Source organism: Babylonia areolata, chromosome 1, assembly GCF_041734735.1.
Source record: "Babylonia areolata isolate BAREFJ2019XMU chromosome 1, ASM4173473v1, whole genome shotgun sequence".
NCBI classification, from domain to species: Eukaryota; Metazoa; Mollusca; class Gastropoda; order Neogastropoda; family Buccinidae; genus Babylonia; species Babylonia areolata.
The window spans coordinates 25,858,752-25,881,251 of record NC_134876.1 but is presented as its reverse complement, the minus strand read 5'-3'; the positions used below and the strand labels follow the sequence as shown (position 1 = coordinate 25,881,251).

Genomic DNA, 22,500 nt, shown 5'->3' with positions numbered 1-22,500 from the left:
TACGAACGGCGAAAGAGACGACGTTAACAGCGTTTCACCCCAATTACCATCATCAAAATATTGCAAGCGGAACGCTCTTTTCTGAAGAGGTGAATGTTGACAAAGAATAGCACAATTCTGACGACGGAAGCTAAAGGTTGGGTCATTCAGACACCCACTGGACATCCGATGGGTCTGTATAGAGGAGAAGAGAGGACTGGCTGTACTGAGTGAGTTAAGACACTGACTTGTCCCACGGGGGACGATTTAGGACACTGATATCTTCCCCGGGGCACATATGGAGGGGGGCGGGACGATTTGGGACGTTACACCGGTAATAAGCTTAGCTTGTTATGTATGTGCTTCATTATCTGTTGTACAGCTGCATTAGTGTTCCTTAGAACTATGTTTGTTTAAAACAACTGTCATGTCCACAAATCAGAGTCCTGAAAACAGGACCTCCGGACAGAGAGGTTGACACTTCTTTTCAAAGCAGGTCTCGTTTCACAACCCACAGCGTTTGTTTGTTTGTTTTCATGTATTTCTTTTGTCCTTCTGGGTTTTTGGGTGGGTTTTTTTCAGGGGTCATATGCGTTAATTCGGAGAGTGAAACTCTGACCCCTGGCGGAAGGTTTCATTATCATTCAGTAGGCGTTATCTCCCATTGTTCGACAGGCCGTGATCAGGAAAACATTAACATGTTTGAGCTTTGGATTTTTTCTTTTTAACGGTAATTCATTTTCAGATGGGTGTGTATGCAATGAGTGGACAGAGCATGTAGAGGGAGGGAGAGAAATAGAGACAGAGAGAGACACAGAGAGAGGGGGGGGGGTAGAGAGATAGAGAGACAGAGAAAGAGACGCGGTTGGGGAGAGAAAAGAGAGACAGAAACAGAGGCAAGAGGGGCCGGGGAGAGACAGAGAGAGAGACTGAGACAGAGAGAGAGAGAGGTACACACACACACACACACGCGCGCGCGCACACACACACACACACACACACACACACACACACACACACACACACACAGATATCAGAAAGAGAGGAATTCAGAAAGACAGGCAAGAAGAGAAACCCCACACAGCACCGACACATACAATGTTCCCGAGAAAAGAAAAACGGAAAGCAATGAGGAAGAAACAGGAAAATCATACAGCGTGTCCAGTCGAGACCGGAGGGGACCATATCAAAGAGAATGAAGCACAGCTCACAGCTTTCACACCTGACGTGGAGGAAGGGGGCCATGTCAAAACGACTGGAACGCTTTCACAGCTTTCACACCTGACGTGGAGGAAGGGGGCCATGTCAAAACGACTGGAACGCTTCTCTACCAATATAGTTTCCGTGAGGGTCCAGGTTCGATTTTCCGCTGTCGTTCATCCTCTCAAGTTTATCTGGAAAATGAAACTTAAGTTTCGAATTAGACGATAAACACAGATCCCGTACGCAACACACACTTGGCGCACTGCCAAAAATAAAATGATGATAATAAAATGATGATGATAAAATGATGATAATAAAAACCAACGTAAGTATTGGCCTATATTCATTCTGACAGTCTGACAGGTGCGCCCGCGCGCGCACACACACACACACACACACACACACACACACACACACACACACACACACACACACACCACGCGTGCACGCCTACGATTCATTTTTTACGCAGTGCACACACACACACACACACGCGCACGCGCGCGCGTGCGCGCGCACACACACACACACACACACACACACACACACACACTCACACACACACACATATACACACTCACACACACACACACACACACACACACACACACACACACACACACACACACACACACACACCACGCGTGCACGCCTACGATTCATTTTTTACGCAGTGCACACACACACACACACACGCACACTCTCACACACACACACACACACACACACACACACACACACACACACACACACACACACACACTCACACACACACACACCACCACCACCACCACCACCTCCACCACGCCACACACACACACACACACACACACACACACACACACAGCCAGCCGGTGCCCCACTAAAGGCACGGCGGAGTACAAGGAGTGCTCCGCTTTACTCAAATCGGGAATTCCCGATGTGTCTCCGGAAAGCAGAATGAATGAAGCGGGTTCTTCCGCAGTCACACAGCTCAGCGGCGCGCGCTCTGTCCGGGAAGTGGCTTGGAAACGGAGCTGCTCCCTCCGCGCCTCGAACCACACTACCATTCACGGAGCAAGCCACAGCCCCAACAAGTTTACTTCAAGGGAAGGGCCAACCTGTACGTCGTTTCACTCAAACACTTCAGAAACGGGGCCTAAAAGCTGCAAGAACATCCGTGTCGACTTAGTCACTCAACTAGACCTGCTTCAGTCCAGAAGGTTTATCGGAGAAGAAACAAAAAAAAGTTGATCAGCAGGTTTACAGCGGGGGTTAAAGAAAAGTAGGTGTCAACTCGGTTCATTCCTCCAGCACAGACACTGAACTGACTGTCCTCAACAAGCTGTTCTGATCACTGGCCGACGCTGGAGCGGTCAGCTTCACACCTTCCCGTGGCTAAGCTTCACAGTCACCCCGTGACCACTGACTGACGTGTGAAACAACAGGATATTGGAAAAGTCAGCCTACGGTTGATTGGTCAACTGAGAAAACGAGTCTTTGTATGTATACCTACGTTAACTGTACTGTTAAATGTTTTGTGATATTTGTATAATGGAATATTTCAATGCAAGTCTATTGCTGGTTAATCTATCTATGTATATAATATATATATATATATATATATATATATGGTGTGTGTATGTGTGTGTGTGTGTGTGTGTGTGTGTGTTAAGACAGATAGATAGTAGATTTTTCCGAGCTCAGTGACACATCCTTGACCAATTGAACAGAACTGTACATATTGATCAATACTTGAGAATACGAGTCTTTCCATCAACATTGCTGTGTACAATAATTGTGATGTCTGTGTACTAGCGGGATTTATAGTTCAGTATAGGAATAAGGATATAAAGGACAAGAACACACACACACACACACACACACACACACACACACACACACACACACACACACACACACACACACACACACACACCACATCTGTATGGATTAACACCTGCCGATGGGCAGACGTGTCTTTGATGGACGTCAGTCAGTGTGATGACAGTTGTGATATCTGAACAATGATCCCGTTGATCAGCCAGGTGTGTTAGTTATTACATCATACACTGCAGTATCTGTCATCTGTACAGTTTTCTGTGTGATGTCTGTACGCGTTGTTCAACCTATCGTCTTGTTGTTTTGGTTTGTTTCTTGTTGTTGTTGTTTTCAAATCAGCATGTTTATAGTCGTATTCATGTTGAACATTGTTCCTCTCTTTCCATGTCAATGTTTGGCTGTTTGGCTGTGTTGTTGTATTTCCTTGTCAATTTCTGTCAACACAACATTTGTAGAATCTGATAACAAAAAGGCGACTGTATTGTTATTCTAACTATGAGAACGTGCGCTGATAAACAAATCTGATGACTACGTGAGTATGATTGTGTTGTGTGCTCGTGAACGCATACACGCACACCGCACTCAACACACACACACACACACACACACACACACACACACACACACACACACACACACACCCGTCACTCACTCCAGATGCTGATCGTCTTATTGACTCATTATCTGAGCACACTTCATCTCAATAACCACATGCTCAGTTGCTGACGTCAGTTCTCTGAGTCATCGAGTTTGGAGCAATGGCATCTTGATCGCTTTTCGCTTCAGCGTGACCTTCAGTCTGACCGTCTGTATATTTCATTTCTGTTAACGTATCTGTTTATTTCACGTCTTAACTAATTAACTGATGATTTTCATTTTGTTTTTCCTCTCTTTCTTTGACTTTCTTTTATCCCTCCCTCCCCCCCTCCCCTCTCTCTCTCTCTCTCTCTCTCTCTCTCTCTCTCTCTCTCTCTGTGCACGTAAAGATTCAATGACCCATATCTGGCTTCTTTTCTTTCCATTCCGTTCCCTCAGAGCTGTGTATAGGTTGACTTACTCTTAAACAAGTTTCTTCATTTCTTGCTAGCTTTTTCCCCCTGATGAGATGACAAAGAAATGTAACAAGGGTGGTTCTACGCGCGCGCGCGTGTGTGTGTGTGTGTGCGTGCGTGTGTGTGTGTGTGTGTGTGTGTGTGTGTGTGTGTGTGTGTGTGTGACCGAGCCGGAAGAACTAACTTTCCGTTGATTGCGTTCTATTCACACCTCACGCCATCTCTGGAGGGACAGTATGGTTTTGGTTTCAGTTCTAATGAGGTGTCAAAGGTATCAAAGAGGTGTCAGGGTTGTCAGAGGTGTCAAAGAGGTGTCAGTGGTGTCAAAGAGGTGTCAGAGGTGTTAAAGAGGTGTCCGAGGTGTCAGGGGCATCAGAGAGGTGTGAGAGATGTCAGTGGTGTCAAAGAGGTGTCAGCGAGGTGTCAGAGGTGTTAAAGAGGTGTCAGAGGTGTCAAAGAGGTGTCAGGGGCATCAGAGAGGTGTCAGGGGTGTCAGAGGTGTCAACGAGGTGTCAGAGGTGTCAAAGCGTGCGGACTGGTCCATATACCCAGCACCACAGAAGCTTCAGTCCATTCCTTCACTGTCAGTTTTTTCCAATGTACTGACCAGAAAAATACAAAAGAAAAACAACACACGGACAGAGAGAAATAGGCAGCTGTCTGACAGGTGCATGGCTGGACGTTTCTTTCTGAGCTGCACACAACCAGCTGTCTGGCGAGTTATTCTATAACACCAATGAAATACAGCCAGATAAAGATATGACAGACGTGACAGAATTGATTAACTTCTAAACCAGACAAGTGACATGGCACGCCTGATTCCTTGAGTACTTGAATTCTCCTTGACCGTCCTTGACTTGTATTCTGAGGGAGGTGTGGGGGGGGGAGGGGGGTGTTGTTTGGTATCAGCAGTTAACGACCAGCGAGTTCCACGTAATGCACTGGATTGCGGCCAATGCAGAACAGATTACAGCCTAGCAACTGACCAAGTCATCGTTTTGACGTAGGCCTGGTTGGAGCTGCAGTTTCTCGGGGGTCTCTGATTTGTATGCGTACGACGACAGCTGTCTTGCAAAGTCACTATAGAGTCTTTTGGTTGTTTCGTTGGGGTTTTTTGTTTGTTTTTTTGTTGTTGTTTTTTTAATTGAATTATTCTATATCGTGTGATTTGAGTGCGTGTAGCTATCACTGTTTTCGCGAAGTTACTGTCGAATTTGTTTATTTATTTGTTCGTTTTGTTAGGAAAAAAAACATTTCTCTCTCATGTTGATAAGCCGCGTTCCAAGGTAACTTTCCTTTTTTCTTTTTCATTTTTACGTTTTTTTCTTTTTCTTTTTTTTACATTACTAACGTGTCTCATTTGTATCTGATTTTACTTCAGTTTATTTTATTTCATTATTTTGTTTTGTTTCATTGTTTCGACTTCATTTTATTTTATTCAACTTGATGTCACTTTCTTGTTTTGTGGGTTGTTGTTTGTTCTTTGTTTTTGTTTTTGTTTTTACACTCTTTAACCCTTTTTTTTCTTTTTCTTTTTTACATTATTTTGTTTTATTTTATTTTCATGTTTTCTTCTTTCATCCCATCTCTGTTTGCTTGTTTTGTGTTTTTGTTGATCTTGTTGATTTGTTTGTTTGTTTGTTTGTTTTGTTGTTGTTGTTTTTGTTTGTTTTTTGTTGTTTTGTTGGGGTTTTTTGTTTTGTTGTTTTTTGGGGGTTTTTTTGCATGTTTTCCATAAACATTTATATTCATTCATTTCCTCTTTTTTTCTTTTTTTTTTTACAACGCACAAAACTAAATACAGATACAATGAATCACATTAGATAAATGCATGAACAAGAAAAAGCTTCTTTTTGTTTTTGCTGTTCAACACTCCATTCCCGGATCTTGACTCATTTCGGGACGTCAGTGTCCTTGACCTCTGGGTGTCAGTGTCAGCAGGTTTGTCATACTTGAAATTTCATGTGTACACACACTGAGCCCAGGCCCGTGTCTTTTTTTTTTCTTTTTCTTTTTTCTTGTGTGTCTGTGTCTGTGTGTGTCTTTTTCTGTGTCTGTGTCTGTGTTTGTGTGTCTGTGTGTCTGCCTATGTTGTTCGTTCGTTCTTTAGTTTAACGTCTTTTCACTGTAAGTGATATCAGACGAGGGTAGGAAAAAAATTGAGTGGATGGAGGGGCTAGGGGGGGCGGGGGTGGGGGGGAATTACTGTGTACGCATGCGAGTAAGTGAAAGTGTGTGTGTGTGTGTGTGTGTGTGTGTGTGTGTGTGTGTGTGTGTGTGTGTGTGTGTGTGTTTTACATATAGAAAATGATTGATTTAAGTTTGTTAAAAAATTTTTTTTTTAAAACAACAACATAACAATATAACTTATTTCTAATGAAAAACTAACAACTATAACAGCGAACCAACTGGACTGTTTAACAAGGAGTTAAAAAAGTCATACATTAGCAATGGACTGCTGAAGATCGTCAGCACTGAAGATGATTTCAGTTCAGGGATGTGAGTCTCTGTCAGTGTGTGTGTGTGTGTGTGTGTGTGTGTGTGTGTGTGTGTGTGTGTCTGTGTGTGTTGTGTGTCTGTGTATCTGTCTGTTGTCTGTGTGTCTGTGTGTCTCTGTGTGTGTGAGTGTGCCTCTGTGTGTGTGTGTGTGTGTGTGTGTGTGTGTGTGTGTGTGTGTGACAGTGGTGGTGGGTTGGAAGGGACATGGGGGAGGGGAGGGAGGTATGGGGGACAGGTACGTGGAAGAGGGAGACTTTTTATTCCTATGAAAATTAGTCATCCTGTGTATGGCCTTTCACAGTCTAATAAAAGTAAGACACACATTGCAACAGCTCTTTCCATTCCCGTTACCACTCTTTACTAGTTGTTAATCATTTCATCTCCTGGCCTCATTATTTGTTCATTTCCAGTTGAAAAGCCACCGAGGCAATCATGTGTTTGTTCTGTATTGTCCATGTGTTCTGTGTGGCTTGTTCAGGATTAAAGAGGCTATGCCAGTCTTGAATAAAAAGCTAATTTGTGTTTGCACATTTCTTCTGTCTCTGCTGCTGTGTGCACATGTCATATGATCAGTATAAGGACAGGCCCGGCGCTTCCTTTTTGAGGAAGTGTCTGGGTTTGTTCCAATGTACCTTTTATTTACCTGTGTGCTAGCTGAATGGGTAGCGTAAGCAGCACTGACTTGAAGCTGTGTACCTTGTGTAATGGAGAGAGTTACCACTCTTTAGTATTTGTTAATCATTTCATCTCCTGGCCTCATTGTTTGTCAATTTTTAGGACACTGTGGCTGACAAGAAGACGATATTCTTTTAGGATCTCCCAGGTCAACGGATGTGCGGACCTGCTAGTGCCTGACACTCCCACCCCCATCCCCCTCCGTCCGCCCACTTTCGTGAGCACAGGCTTGCAAAACATTAAGCACGCACGTTAAATATTCCCATGACCTATGTCAGGTTTGGGTGGGGGATTATCATGAAACAATAACACACCCAGCATGCACACTCCCCGAAAATGTGTTGAGAATGCCAAACTGGCGGGGTAAAAACAGTCACACAGTAAAACCACGACAAGTTCACGAGGAAACTGCAGACCACGAACGAAAAATAGTAATAATTCACGAATGCTAATGTCGTTGTTGTTGTTTCTTAAGTCAGTGATCGTTTCTCAGTTTTCTGTTCTGGAACTGAAAATGTGTCCTATTCATTCGCCCACCCTGAACACTTCATTAAAAACTGAGAATGTGTCCGAGCTACATGTTGGGATCCGGGTGTAACATCATCCATCACTCCATTTCTCCTCCGGGAATTCCTGTTCGCTACACACAAAAAATCGGAACTGCCGACAGAACACCCGGCTTTCCGGTGTCCGGGTTTGAACCCCCACAAGCACCACTGTACACGTAAGAACAAACCATCCACTGAGGCCGAACCACGTTCGTCAAACCTCTGAGCTATAAATAGCTGCACGAGTGTTGTCATAAGTGACCTCACACGCTGTCGACCCAGCTGATCTCTCTTTCGCCCTCTCTTTCGCCACCCCCTTGCCACCTCTCCTCCCATCCCCTCCCCTTTCCTTTCCCTCTTGACACTCGACCGACTTCTTTGTTGTTGTTGTTGTTGTTGTTGTTTGAATAAACAGATTCAGCCTCTTCCTTTTCTGACGGGCACCAGGCAGACGTGCATGTGGCGAATGGTTCTGAGTGCGCTGGTGAGATCGGGAATACTTGGTCAGCTTGGGGTGGGTTTTTTTATATTCATTGTTAAGCATTATCAACATAATTAGCTTTGATAATTGGCTTCATTATTTTTGGAGGGTAGAGATGGGGAAGGGGGTTAGTCACTGTGCTGTGATCACTGATCTCCAGAAAGGTATGTGAGTGGGGTGTGGGGTGTGTGAGTGGGGTGTGGGGTGTGTGAGTGGGGTGTGGGGTGGGGTGTGGGGTGTGCGAGTGGGGTGTGGGGTGTGTGAGTGGGGTGTGGGGTGGGGTGTGTGAGTGGGGTGTGGGGTGTGCGAGTGGGGTGTGGGGTGGGGTGTGGGGTGTGTGAGTGGGGTGTGGGGTGGGGTGTGGGGTGTGTGAGTGGGGTGTGGGGTGTGTGAGTGGGGTGTGGGGTGGGGTGTGTGAGTGGGGTGTGGGGTGTGTGAGTGGGGTGTGGGGTGGGGTGTGGGGTGGAACACAGGCACTGGGGTGTGTGAGTGGGGTGTGGGGTGGGGTGTGGGGTGGAACACAGGCACTGGGGTGTGTGAGTGGGGTGTGAGTGGGGTGTGGGGTGTGGGGTGAAACACAGGCACTGGGGTGTGTGAGTGGGGTGTGGGGTGGGGTGTGAGGTGGAACACAGGCACTGGGGTGTGTGAGTGGGGTGTGAGTGGGGTGTGGGGTGTGGGGTGGAACACAGGCACTGGGGTGTGTGAGTGGGGTGTGGGGTGGGGTGTGAGGTGGAACACAGGCACTGGGGTGTGTGAGTGGGGTGTGGGGTGGGGTGTGAGGTGGAACACAGGCACTGGGGTGTGTGAGTGGGGTGTGGGGTGGGGTGTGAGGTGGAACACAGGCACTGGGGTGTGTGAGTGGGGTGTGGGGTGGGGTGTGAGGTGGAACACAGGCACTGGGGTGTGTGAGTGGGGTGTGGGGTGGGGTGTGAGGTGGAACACAGGCACTGGGGTGTGTGAGTGGGGTGTGGGGTGGGGTGTGAGGTGGAACACAGGCACTGGGGTGTGTGAGTGGGGTGGGGTGTGAGGTGGAACACAGGCACTGGGGTGTGTGAGTGGGGTGTGGGGTGGGGTGTGAGGTGGAACACAGGCACTGGGGTGTATGAGTGGGGTGTGGGGTGTGAGGTGGAACACAGGCACTGGGGGGTGTGAGTGGGGTGTGAGTGGGGTGTGGGGTGTGGGGTGGAACACAGGCACTGGGGTGTGTGAGTGGGGTGTGGGGTGGGGTGTGGGGTGGAACACAGGCACTGGGGTGTGTGAGTGGGGTGTGTGAGTGGGGTGTGTGAGTGGGGTGTGTGAGTGGGGTGTGGGGTGGAACACAGGCCCTGGGGTGTGTGGTGTGGTGTGTGGGATGGAACACAGGCCCTAGGGTGTGTGAGTGGGGTGTGGGGTGGGGTGTGGGGGTGGAACACAGGCACTGGGGGGTGTGAGTGGGGTGTGGGGTGTGGATGTGGAGTATGGTGTGTGAGGTGGAACACAGGCACTGGATGGGTGTGTAGTGTCGGTGTGAGTTAAAAGAGAGTAACGAATTCTTTTGTTGTGTTCTTCACCCAATCCGCGGCTTACATGTACCCGGAATGTCTGTCTGTTTGATTGATTTACCATGTGTCTTCTTCCTTAATGACTGTCTGCTTCCTTGTCCTGTGTGTGTGTGTGTGTGTGTGTGTGTGTGTGTGTGTGTGTGTGTGTGTGTGTGTGTGTGTGTGTTTAAGATTATGAATAAACGGCGTGTGTGTACCAGTCCAGCTGCATGGGTGTATGTGTGTGTGTGTGCGGGCGCGCACGCGAGCGTTTTTTTCCTTTCACCGGGTCCTCCTTCCTCTTATACACTCATGTTGTCAGCTGCTGAATCATGCAAAGATCAGATTTTGTCACCCCCCCCCCCCCCCTCCTTCCCTTTTCTTTCAAAGCAGTGGTGTGGTGTAGTGTGTGGTGTAGCGTATATGGATCAGTCTTTACGCTTTGATCCCTCCTTCAAACTGAAAGTGAACGTTGTGGAAAAGGTTGACACTGGCTTTGTCCAATGCAAACTAACAATAACTCACTGCGACGCGAGAAAAAAGCACAAGAAGAAAAAGAAGACGATGAAGAAGACATGTTTATCAGTAATAGTAGTAATAGCAGTAGTAGTTGTTGTTGTTGTTGTATCCGAAAGGCTTGCGGATATTATTTTATTGAAACCTTTTTTTTCATTTGTACATATGTATGTATAAGTGTGTGTGTGTGTGTGTGTGTGTGTGTGTGTGTGTGTGTGTGTGTGTGTGTGTGTGTGGTAACAAACTTGAAGACCGCAAGTGTAACTTTAGCCCTTTCATGACAGCGTCGGTCTTTGTCAGGTTCGTTGGCTGACGACACTGTGGAAAAAGCACAGCACTTCCATTTTCTGTTTGCTACTGGGTATATCAACAGTGGTGGTTTCCCTTTTGAACAGATTTTTCTTATCTGCGACATTGTGGACATGTGTTTCCACTGGTATTGCAGGAACAGTTTTTGTTATTTTCGGATGTGTTTTTAAAACGGGTAGGTACGACGCTAATATAAAATGTGTTCTGTGATAACTGTACAGTTATTGTGTTTTTAAAACGGGTAGGTACGACGCTAATATAAAATGTGTTATGTGATAACTGTACAGTTATTGTGTTTTTAAAACGGGTAGGTACGACGCTAATATAAAATGTGTTATGTGATAACTGTATAGTTATTGTGTTTTTAAAACAGGTAGGTACGACGCTAATAATTATAAAAATGTGTGTTCTAAGGTAACTGTATAATTATTCTCGTTAGTTTACTGTCCCGATTCATGTGTTCTTATCGTTTGTTAGTGGGGGCTCTGAAAAAAATGGTTGAATCTTTTTTTTCAGTGTAGTCTCTGTGTGTGTGTGTGTGTGTGTGTGTGTGTGTGTGTGTGTGTGTGTGTGTTTGTTTGTTAGTCAGATGTTCGTGTGTGTGCGTAACATTGATGTAATGTGTTATGTAAACAAAGGTGTTTTGTAAAGCACCAAGAAGAGATTTCTGGACAGTGTGCTGTACAACTATGCATTACCATTATTCTGACTACTACTGCTACTACCCGGCACAACTACTACTATTACTACTACTACTCCATAATTTCAGTTCCAACAACACCACATTCACCACACACCTTCAACAGAACTCTGAACATTAACAACTCCTCTTTTCCATCAGTTGGAACGGCTCCACAACAAACCCACACGGATGGAGGACGCTGAGCACGCAGCCACCCCTACGTGCCCTGACCTTGACCTTGACCTTTCCCTGCTGGAGATGACGACGGAGAACGTCACCAGGACCTTCCAGGAGTGGTCAGTGCTGTCCGCACGCTTCTTCTACCCTGGCGCTGGTCACCGGACGTACCGTGTGCCCGCCCTGCACTTCAACCACCAGACCCTGCTCACGCCGGAACAGGCCGCCAGGAAGAGGCTGCTGCCCGGGCCGTCTCAGGCTGCACAACGGGCCACGCCTCCTGCGTCCTCTTCTATGTCCTCTTCTCCTTCTTCTCCTTCTTCTCCTTCCTCCTCCTCGGCCTCGTCCTCGGCTTCTCCTTCACCTTGCCCGTCCCTGTCCCTGTCCCTGCCGCGCTGTGGAGACGGTGCAGTGGTTGGTGAGGGAGAACTGGCCATGGAGCTTGGGGAAGGCGTTTCCATGAAAGTTGGCGGCCAGTCTTTGCGGGACCACATGGCCGGTGTGTGTCCTGGCGAAAACCCCTCCCACGCCTTGTTCTTCACTGAGAACGTGGACTGTGGGCAGGGTCCTCTCTGTGGGACTGTTCCACGAAGCGATGGTGGTGGTGGACAGGGATATCTTGACACTCTTAACGACATCTGCTCTGTACAGCAGGCGTTATCTCATCTCTCGTCTTCATCGTCTTCCGCTCGTCACTCCGCGTCTTGTATCAACGACGCCCGTGCAGGCTTCAGCCCGACACAGTCCATAGGCTGCACGGGCAGCACGCCCACCCCGGGCACACACTGTGCAGCTGAAGCAGGACAACAAACCGTCAACGACGTGCTCGTCGACCAGCTCCATAGAAAGACCCCGTCACCCAGACGTAAAGCCAAAAGACGCCGAAACGGAAATATCAGACACCACAGGCCTTCAGCAGAGAACCCCAGTGATGAAGAGCTCAAAGAACTGCCGGCTGACCCACACCGACATCACCAACGGAATCCATCTGTCAGCATCTTCACGGAGCTAGTCCTCCCACCAAGAGACGAAGAGGAAGACGACGACAACAACGACGAAGACGAACATGAAGAACCCACGGAGAAGAGAGAACGATCCACAGCCTCCGCACCGTCACCAGACCAACACCCCATGCCTCCAAGCCTCCCAGGACCCCCCCGGAAGAAAGCCACCCAGCAGCGCAAGCCGCAGAAGAAAGGACGACCTCAGAGGTCCCTGACCAAGACCCATCCACAGCCCGTGCTGGTGATGTTCCCCCCGCAGGAGTCCATGCAGAGGCGCGACAAGGCCCTGAGTCTTGTCCTGGATTCCTTTCAGGCCGTGGGCCGGGCCCTGGAAGCCAGTGGAGCGGACGACGGGCTGTTTATCATGAGCGGCATCAATTATGACCACTACCTGTGCCGGCTGCCTGGCCCCTCGCTGCTGGCCGGCAAGGGGAAGGGTGGAGGAGGAGGAGGGGGAGGAGGAGGGGGTTACCTGGGCAGCTCCCCCAGCTCCCGGGGCATCCTGGACATGATGGTGCTGCACCGCCGGGCTGGACTGCTGCTGGTGCAGGTCAGTGGGAAGGAAGGGAGGGGGGTGTCAGAGAAGGGGGGGTCAAGGATGGGGGGGATAGGGGGTGGGGAGGAAGGGAGGGGGAATGTCGGGGGAAAGGGGGGTCAAGGATGGGGGGGGTTGGGGGTGGGGAGGAAGGGAGGGGGAATGTCAGGGGAAGGGGGGGGGTCAAGGATGGGGGGGATAAAGGGGGTGGGGAGGAAGGGAGGGGGAATGTCGGGGGAAGGGGTTACACGGGGTGGGGAGGAAGGGAGAGAAAGAGGGGGGGGGGACGGAGCGAGAGATTGGAAGGTGGTTGGTTGGGGAGGGATGGAGGGAGCAAAAAAGAAAGAGTGACAGAGAGAGTAAACGCGCGCACACCCACACCCACACCCACACCCACATCCACCCACACACACACACACACACACACACACACACACACACACACACACACACACACACACACGCACACACACACACACACACACACACACACACATACACACACTTTTTTTCTGAAACACGAGTTAACACCTATCACCCACCCCCACCCACCCCCCGCCACCAGGTGAAGTCAGTGGGGGGGAACCTGGCCGACTGGCGGGCTGACGAGCAAGAGATGGTGAAGGTGGTGAGGACGGTGAGGGACAAGGTGAGGGGCAGGAGCCTCACTCTCCGGTCACACGTCGCCCGGGAGTTGCTGGGGGCCGATGATGGTGGTGGTGATGGTGGTGCTGGTGGTGTTGCCAGCCACGGGTACGACTCCAGAGGAGGAGGAGGAGGAGGAGGGCTTCTATCGCCAGGGGCTGCTGGTGGTGGTCCGGATGCCGTGACACATGTTCTGGCACTGCCCTTCATTCCTAGGGCTGTGTACCAACAGGTGAGGACAGAACCTATCACTCGGTTAATCGATCAGTACAGAAATATATCAAATGAAATAAAATATTATTATTTTAATTGAAGACCAGTGGATTCCTCAATCAATCATTCAGTATTGAAATACATAAAATATATCAAATTAAATAAAATGTGTTTTTCTTTGATTGAACAACAGTAAATTATTGAATCATCAATCAATATAGAATTACATCAAATTCAATGAAATATGATTTTAATAGAAGATCAATCAATCACTGAACTAATCAATCAATCAACATGGAAATATATCAATTTCATTTTTTTTCTGAATACCAAGCCTGTGTGTTGTACGATTCTTTCTGGTTTGCTCTTTAATGTATTTGTTTGCTTATCAGTCTATGTGTTTGCTTGTTTGTTCATTTTATAGTCATTCGTGTTTGTTTGTTTTGAATCTTTTTTTTTTATCTATACCAAATCGAAGATCCTGTCTCTTGCTTATCTTGATATCTGTGACAACGAAAAGCGAGTCCGTCCAATCTATTATTCGTTAAACAGAAATGATATTTACATGTGTGTGTGTGTGTGTGTGTGTGTGTGTGTGTGTGTGTGTGTCTGTGTCTGTGTCTGTGTGTCTGTGTGTGTGTCTGTGTGTGTGTGTGTGTCTGTGTGTGTGTGTGTGTGTGCACATGTATGTGATTGTGCCTTATTGCTTCTACATATTTCCTTTAATTATATCTGTAATCTCCAGACTCTCCAAAACGACGACGAACAATCTGCAGATCCAACCACCGCCTCCCAGATGCACGTTCTGTGCAAGGAAGACTTTGATGACGATGTGGACAGAACGTCTATCTCTCTACCAATGTCTGTGTCTCCACCTCCTCGTGCAACAAGAGGGACCGCGGACGAACACACTTTGCGATCCCTTGACTGCCTGCCGCCCTGTCTGTCTGTCTGCCGTGACTGCCTTGACAATGCGTCTTCTTCTGCTTCTTCTTCTTCTTCTTCTGCTTCTTCTTCTTCTTCTGCTTCTTGCCACTGCCGAATCAGTGCTGCCGGCTCTTTGCTGAAGTGGTGGACAGCAACCTTTGGCTGCCCCTCCCGGCCCCGGATGTCTGTGGAGAGGATTCAGGGCATTGTGGGCAGGTAATATAATAATAATAATAATAATAATGGTATTTATATAGCGCTGAATCTTGTGCAGAGACAAATCAAAGCGCTTTCGCACCAGCCATTCACACGCATGCATGACTCCAAAACTGGAGAAACTGAAGACAAGGAAGAGGCAGGGAAGGGAGGCTATTTTGGGAAGAGGTGGGTTTTAAGGTCAGACTTGAAAGAGCTGAGTGTGGAGACTTGACGAAGCGAATGAGGAAGTTCATTCCAGTTGCACCTTGACTGCTGTGCTGCTGTTGCAAGCATTATAAGCTGCAAAGCCCCTGTCTGTTAGTATGCAGGGTCTTTGTTTGTTGTGGCAATAGCAGTGGTGGTAGCAGTAGCAGCGAGTAGTAGTAGCAGCAGTAGTAGTAGTAGTAGCGCTATACAAATACTCCATTATTGTCATTATACGTGGTAGTGGTGGTGGTGATGGTGCTGGTGGCTGCAACAGTAGTTGTGGTTGCTCGTACAGGTGAGTAATAAGGATAACATTATTATTATTATTATTACCATCATCATCATCATCATCAACAACAACAACAACAACAACAACATAATACTAATAGTGAAAGTGATAATTGTTGTTATCATCATTGCTGTCGTCTTCGCCATAATGGAGGGGAGACAACTGTGACAGCAAAAACGGCGCAGGATCAGTAACAATTGTTCCCCCTTTCCTCAGCCCCGTCCTGTTCCACACACACACACACCCCTCCCCCCGCACCCCCCCATCCCCCCACCCCCTCCGCTCCCCTCTTCACCCCCACCCACCGCTTTTTTTCCCCGTCCAATATCACCTGTAGTGGAAAGACCTAAAACGAACACACACACACACACACACACACACACACACACACACACACACACACACACACACACACACACACACACTTCTTATCAAAGTTGTATTTGTGTCATATAACCCCTGTCAAGATTTCCTTAACAGCTACACAAAACTCTGATCATTCACAAAAACCCGACTTTGATTTTGATTTTGACTCCGATTCTGATTCTGATACTGGTACTGATTCTTGGCAGGATCTGCGGTCCCTTTTCCTCTCTGCCGGTACAGCCGGACGCCAAGTGTCGCAGCGAGGTTCGAACCTTCGGTCACTGCATCAGCGAGACGGCCCATCGCTACGGAGCCCCCAGTGTGACGCTGCAGCAGTTGGGGCTGCTGACCAGTGCTGACCCCTACGTGGTTCTCTGTGGACCGCCCGGTTCAGGTCAGTGCAGGGAGCCTTTGTGCTTGTTCCCATTCTGATTCTGTCTCCGTTTCTGATGATAATTCTTATTCCAATTCTCATTCTGGTTCTTAATCTGATTCTGGTTCTGACTCCGATTCCGATTCTGACTCTGATTGTGATTCAGATGGTTAGAATTTTGAATTTGAATTTCTTTAATGAGGGAAATGGAATAAACAAGGACATGCTTTTGTTTTCATCCGGTCCTCAGGACAAAGAAATTAAACAAGCAAAGAAAACAAAACAAAAAATACAATAATGCTACTACTACTAATACTACCACAATAATAATCATCATCAACAACAACATCATCATCATCAGTAACTAAAATAAAATAAAGTAAATAAATCAGAAGAGAGAGAACAAAATAATATCACAGCAAGACAGATAAATACAAATACTAAAACGGACGCTTCACACACAGCGAGTACACTTGGATATGCAGAAATACATAACCATCCATAACAACAACAACAACAACAACAACATCAATAATAATAATAATAATAATAATAATAATAATAATAATACATGGTTCATTTCAACATTTCCTGTTTAAGTAGAATGGCATTGTCATTGAGGTTGACTGACATCATTTATGGATTTTCTATTTTATCAAACAAATAGTTCTGTAGATAACACTTCTCGTCATCTATCTGTTTTTACAAAGGATGGCAAACAATTCCAGTATGAACAAGCCTGTATGAAAGGCTTGGCTTTAAGAAATCAATTCTAGGAAGAGGTATTGTCAGTTTATGAAAGTGTCTATTGCTGTTTATTGGAAAGTTATCTGCAATACCAGGAGGAGCTGCACCAGTAACTACAGTCTGCATGAACAGAGCCTGGTTGTATTCTAGTCTTAGATACAGTGGAAGAATGTTCAATGATTTATAATCAGTTTCAGTTTCAGTTTCAGTTTCAGTAGCTCAAGGAGGCGTCACTGCGTTCGGACAAATCCATATACGGACACCACATCTGCCAAGCAGATCCCTGGCCAGCAGCGTAACCCAACGCGCTTAGTCAGGCCTTAAGGAAAAAGTAAAAATAAATAAATAAATAAATAAATAAATAAAATAAAGGTGAATAAATAATAGATAAGCTTACATAAATAAATAAATAAATAAATAAATAAATATTAATTATAATATGAAAAAAGGTAGTAGTAATGATAATAATAATAATATAATAATAATAATAATAATAATAATAATAAATAAATAAATAAGACAACAATGATAAGCAAATAAATGTAAAACATGAAGACACACATCACATACACCCACACATGCATAACAGATATGCACCAAACATGCAGTTTCACAGATATAAAAGCACAGTCAAATACATATAAACGTACATGAGCTCCAACACACACACACACACACACACACACACACCACACATTACCCTGCACCTCATTTATAATGAACAGTGGTTAATGAGTTGGATTTTAAAAGAACTAGTTTAAGAGCACATTTGTACAACTTGTTTAAGGGATTTGGAATGTTTGCACTAGTTGAATTCCCATACTGTCGAGGCATAATCTACAGTTGATTGAATGTGTGCTTGAAAGAACTGTTCACGAGCATGGATGTTAAGAAAATGTTTAATTTTAGATGGTTGAAATACTCTTTGAGATTTTTTTTTTACGCAGGTAATTATGCACCGTGATCGGACCAAGATAGATTATCATCAATAAAGATACCTTGTACCTCATGTGATTAGTGACCCCCTCACCACCTTTACCCCCCCAGGCAAATCCTTGCTGCTGTCCCTGAAGGCCGCCCAGTGGATGGAGCGAGACCAGGACGGCCGCAGTCACGTGGTGGTGGCCACACTGGGCCGTCACACGGCCACCCCTGCACGTGACCACCTGCTGCAGAGCGCCATCTACCAGCGGGTGAAGGAGAGCCGGAGGAGCGGCAAGGCGGGGGAGCTGCTGCACGCGCTGTTTCCCCTGCAGGAGATGGAGGGGGAGGGGGAGGTGGAGGGGAGGGTGGCCCGCGTGCTGAGCTCCCTGCTGTGCTGTGTGGGTCACGCCGCGTCCTCCGGGGACACATCGGCGGCCATGTCGGCAGGCGGGGCGGTGAGGGGCCCAGTCCGGAGTCCCCCTCCCCCTCCTGTCAGCTTTCACTTCGTCATCAGCGACGTGGACCCCAGCCACTACCCCTCACAGCTCCTTCTCCGTGTGCTCCGCACGCACCCCCTGGTGGCCGGCGTGTGGTGGAGCACCTGTGAGCCACCGGGGACCCAGGACATGACCACGCTGTCCTCCTTCAGGGCGGAGGTTCTGAGTCACGTGACCCGGCGCCCTGCTCACGTGCAGCGGGTGATGAAGGCGTTGGAGTGGAGGGGGGAGTGGGAGGGTGGGTACGTGGAGGACAGTGTGGGGGCCAGCCTCCCCACACAAGGTCCCCCAGTCCTGTGGGTTCAGCATCAGTTCCATTCCCCTGGGAGGACATGGGGGCATCGTCAGCCACATACCTCACACCAATATCACTCTGACGTCACACATTCCGATCGGATTTCTTTAAGGCATAATCCGCCACAAACTACCTTAAACGGTGAAGGTGTTGTCGATAGTTCATTGACTCCGGTTGAAAAGACTGGCCCGAAACAGATGTTTAATGGGCTCCAGAACTATGTCCAAGATGAAATGTTTTCCAGCGGTGCAAAAGAACCATTCCAGACAAAACGTGAAGATAGCGAGCACACAGAACCGGTGACCGATTTAGGACTTTGGGGACATTTCGCGTTCAAAGAAGAAGAGAATGAGCACGTTCATTCAGTTCCTACAGGCTGTCGTTCACAGACGGTGAGGTTCGGGACGGTGTGTGAAAAGGGAGACAGACACTCCACTGACCGCCTCCACTCACCCTTCTGGTGTGAGACGTGTGCACAGACAACAGCCGACGTCATTTCCCAGCTGATGATCGACTCCATCAACCCCCACGTGTCCCCATTCCTGGTGGGCACCACCAAGCTCCTCAAGCAGTCTCCGAAGAACAGGTTCGGGGACGCCATCAAGCCTCGCGATATCCTCATCCTGGCGGACCTCATGCCCGACACAAACCTCGCGGTGTCCCAGCCTGGCGGGGAGCAAGGGAGCGGCGTTGAAGGCGTCGTTCAGTCCACACTGGTGACCAGAGTCCGGGAGGTCGTGCCCATCAGAGTGCTGACCGAAGACTCCAGTCACCGGATCGCCTTCCCCGGAAACTTCGTGGTGCTGACAGACGTGGCTTGTGCCCGGGGCCTGGAAAGGAAGGTGGTCATTTACGTGCCGCGGGTCACAGAGAGCACGCCACCTTGTGTTGAGACCTCACAGACCCATTCCATGAAACGTCCAGACTGTGAGGTAGCGTCACGCCTTCCCCACACAGAACTCAACTTTCTGCACACTGTGCACGAGCAGGGTAAACACGTGAACCTGGCATCTTGGTCAGCAAACCTGTCAGTGAAGGAACGGGACACAAGCTATAGTCATGCAGCAAAGAAACATCTAGACATGGAAGATGACGCATGGACAGGCCGGGATTATCCATCATCGCCTCTCAGCTCAGACACAGATCCAGGCTGTCAGGCATGCCGGGAGGCGGGGAGACCCACACACCCACACCACAGCTTTGTCCACTGTTGGGAGGATTCCAACAGGAACACTCTGCTCCTCGTTGAAAAGCAAAACGAAACAGTTCCAGACTCAGAGTCCAGCGGAGATGATTCACCGATGACTGGTGACTGGTCAGATGCACCACACGGAGGACACGCTGACTCCCTGAATGACGTCAGCAACATGGAGGAGGACGAGGAACCCGGACCAACACCTGCCTTCAGAACCACTGGACCACATAGAACGTGCACGGAGACAGGTTTGGGTCAGGTGGATGGAGGCAGTGTCAGTGTTGACAGTGAGGTGATTAGCCCGGACCCCTGTGGCCCGCACACTGTGCCTCACCACCACCCAGACAGTGACAGGAGCAGCGCGGGGCCCGGTGGTTACACGGAATCAGCTCTGGTTTCACTCGCTCTGAAAGACCAGGAACATCGTCAACAACAACACCAGTACCAACAACACCAATACCAACAACAACAACACCAACAACACCAACAACAACACCAACAACAACGCCAGGAAAGGCAAAGCTCAGCCTCCTCCAGGCCAGCTGACCGGGAGCCTCTTCCCAGCTGGCTGAGGGACAAAGAACGGCTCATCAGGCAGAGACACCTGCGGTGCCACAACAGTCTGCAGTCAGGGGCCGTGGTGACGGAGAGCGGCACGTGCCGTGACCTCAGCAGTCTGCTGGTAGGACTCAGTGACGTCAACAGACGGGGCGTGTTCGCCGCCGCTGCCTGCTGTCTGGCACAACTGGTGGTCATCCTGCCCTGAGGGACATGTGTTGTGCCCTTCGTCATCATCATCATCATCATCATCATCATCATCATCATCATCATCGTTATCATCATCATCGTCGTCGTCGTCGTCATCATCCTCGTCATCACCACTTTTACAGCAACACTGACAATGGTCATCCTGCCCTGAGGGACATGTATTCTGCCCATCGTCTTCATCATCATCATTATCATCATCATCGTCTTCATCATCATCGTCATCATCATCATCATCATCATCGTCGTCGTCGTCGTCATCATCACTTTTACAGCAACACTGACAATGGTCATCCTGCCCTGACGGCCTAGGGGCTACACAAGGTCAACCAAAACGATGCCTTGAAGGTGCTGTTCCACCTGTGATTGTCTTCCTTCCGTGAAGTATCTGTCCAACACAGACACAGCCGCTGATGCTCATTTGATCTCCAACTGCTCATTTAGCCTGGAATGTGAACTGTTACCAAATATACGTGGTGTTGTTAGACTTTGGTAATAACATGATGTAAGCAAAGAACTGTTGTTATCAAACACTGATGTTAACATGAACAATTGATTACCACATGTTCCACCTCGCTGAAATGATTATGGTTTATCGACTAATGCTCAAACTTCAAACTGAACCGTTTATTCAGCACATTACCTCTGTTGTTGATATCAGATGTGTGTGTGTGTGTGTGTGTGTGTGTGTGTGTGTGTGTGTGTGTGTGTGTGTGTGTGTGTGTGTGTGTGTGTGTGTGTGTGAATTGAGATGCCAGAAGAGTTGGCATCATGAATTATGTTGCAATGAGAGGAAGAGGAAATAAAACGCCATATTTTTGTTTTTCTCTCTTCTCTTCGTCCTTGGCCTGGTGTTGAAATAAGTGAAGTGAACTGCTGTCCACGCTTCCATGAGATATTGTGCTACTACTACACGCAAGCTTCCAGTCACTTTTACCCTTCACAGTGCCGTGTAAACAGCTGTACACGCACCGCTGATCACCAGCCCATAGCGTGAAATACTGTATCTTTCGTTACTATTTTATACATCAACCGGGTGACCACAGAAGACCAGAAAGCATCAAGCTTCACCATCAGATCAGTTCAAGAACTTCTTAGGACTTACCGTCACATGTTTAACTGTGACAAACTTCGCCATCAGATCAGTTCAAAGACTTCTTAGGACTTACCGTCACATGTCTAACTGTGACAAGAACCACCTCCATCCAGATCTCACATACCATGTCCTATCATGTCATGTGGTGTAATGTAGTCTGTGTGTGGGGGGGGGGGAGGGGGATGGGGGGGGGTTAGGGGTATATATGCATTCATGTATGGGTGGGTCTACGCAGAGTGTATGAATAGATGAATGAATGTATTTATACATGTGTACAATTATGTTTTGAATTGCACTTTGTGTTTGTTTTTTTTTAAAAAGGCCAGACCAGTCTCAAATAAAAGCTCATTTGTCTTCTATCCTCGCTGCTGTGTGCACGTCAAGTGGTGGACATGACGACAGGTCCTGTGTCATCGCTGCTGTGTGCACGTCAAGTGGTGGAGACGTCAGGTCCTGTGTCATCGCTGCTGTGTGCACGTCAAGTGGTGGACATGACGACAGGTCCTGTGTCATCGCTGCTATGTGCACGTCAAGTGGTGGAGACGTCAGGTCCTGTGTCATCGCTGCTATGTGCACGTCAAGTGGTGGAGACGTCAGGTCCTGTGTCATCGCTGCTGTGTGCACGTCAAGTGGTGGACATGACGACAGGTCCTGTGTCATCGCTGCTGTGTGCACGTCAAGTGGTGGACATGACGACAGGTCCTGTGTCATCGCTGCTGTATGCACGTCAAGTGGTGGACATGACGACAGGTCCTGTGTCAT

At 48.0% G+C, this 22,500-nt stretch overlaps 1 protein-coding gene across 3 annotated transcripts in view; it reads left to right on the top strand.

Annotated features, from left to right (window-relative positions):
- LOC143281051 (uncharacterized) overlaps positions 1–21,895 on the top strand; it is a 27,702-nt gene extending 5,807 nt beyond the window's left edge. The window contains exons 1-6 of one of the 3 annotated variants that reach the window (XM_076585964.1): positions 2,175–2,663; positions 11,445–13,016; positions 13,567–13,878; positions 14,605–15,002; positions 16,053–16,240; positions 18,014–21,895. In XM_076585964.1, the coding sequence (XP_076442079.1) occupies positions 11,475–13,016; positions 13,567–13,878; positions 14,605–15,002; positions 16,053–16,240; positions 18,014–20,643 (5,070 nt within the window). In that variant the 5' untranslated portion in view covers positions 2,175–2,663; positions 11,445–11,474 and the 3' untranslated portion in view covers positions 20,644–21,895. Of the gene's footprint in view, positions 1–2,174; positions 2,664–10,661; positions 10,779–11,444; positions 13,017–13,566; positions 13,879–14,604; positions 15,003–16,052; positions 16,241–18,013 lie in introns of those variants that run through there. The other 2 variants (XM_076585972.1, XM_076585981.1) reach the window with 2 other exon arrangements.
- The last annotated feature ends 605 nt before the right edge of the window (positions 21,896–22,500 follow it).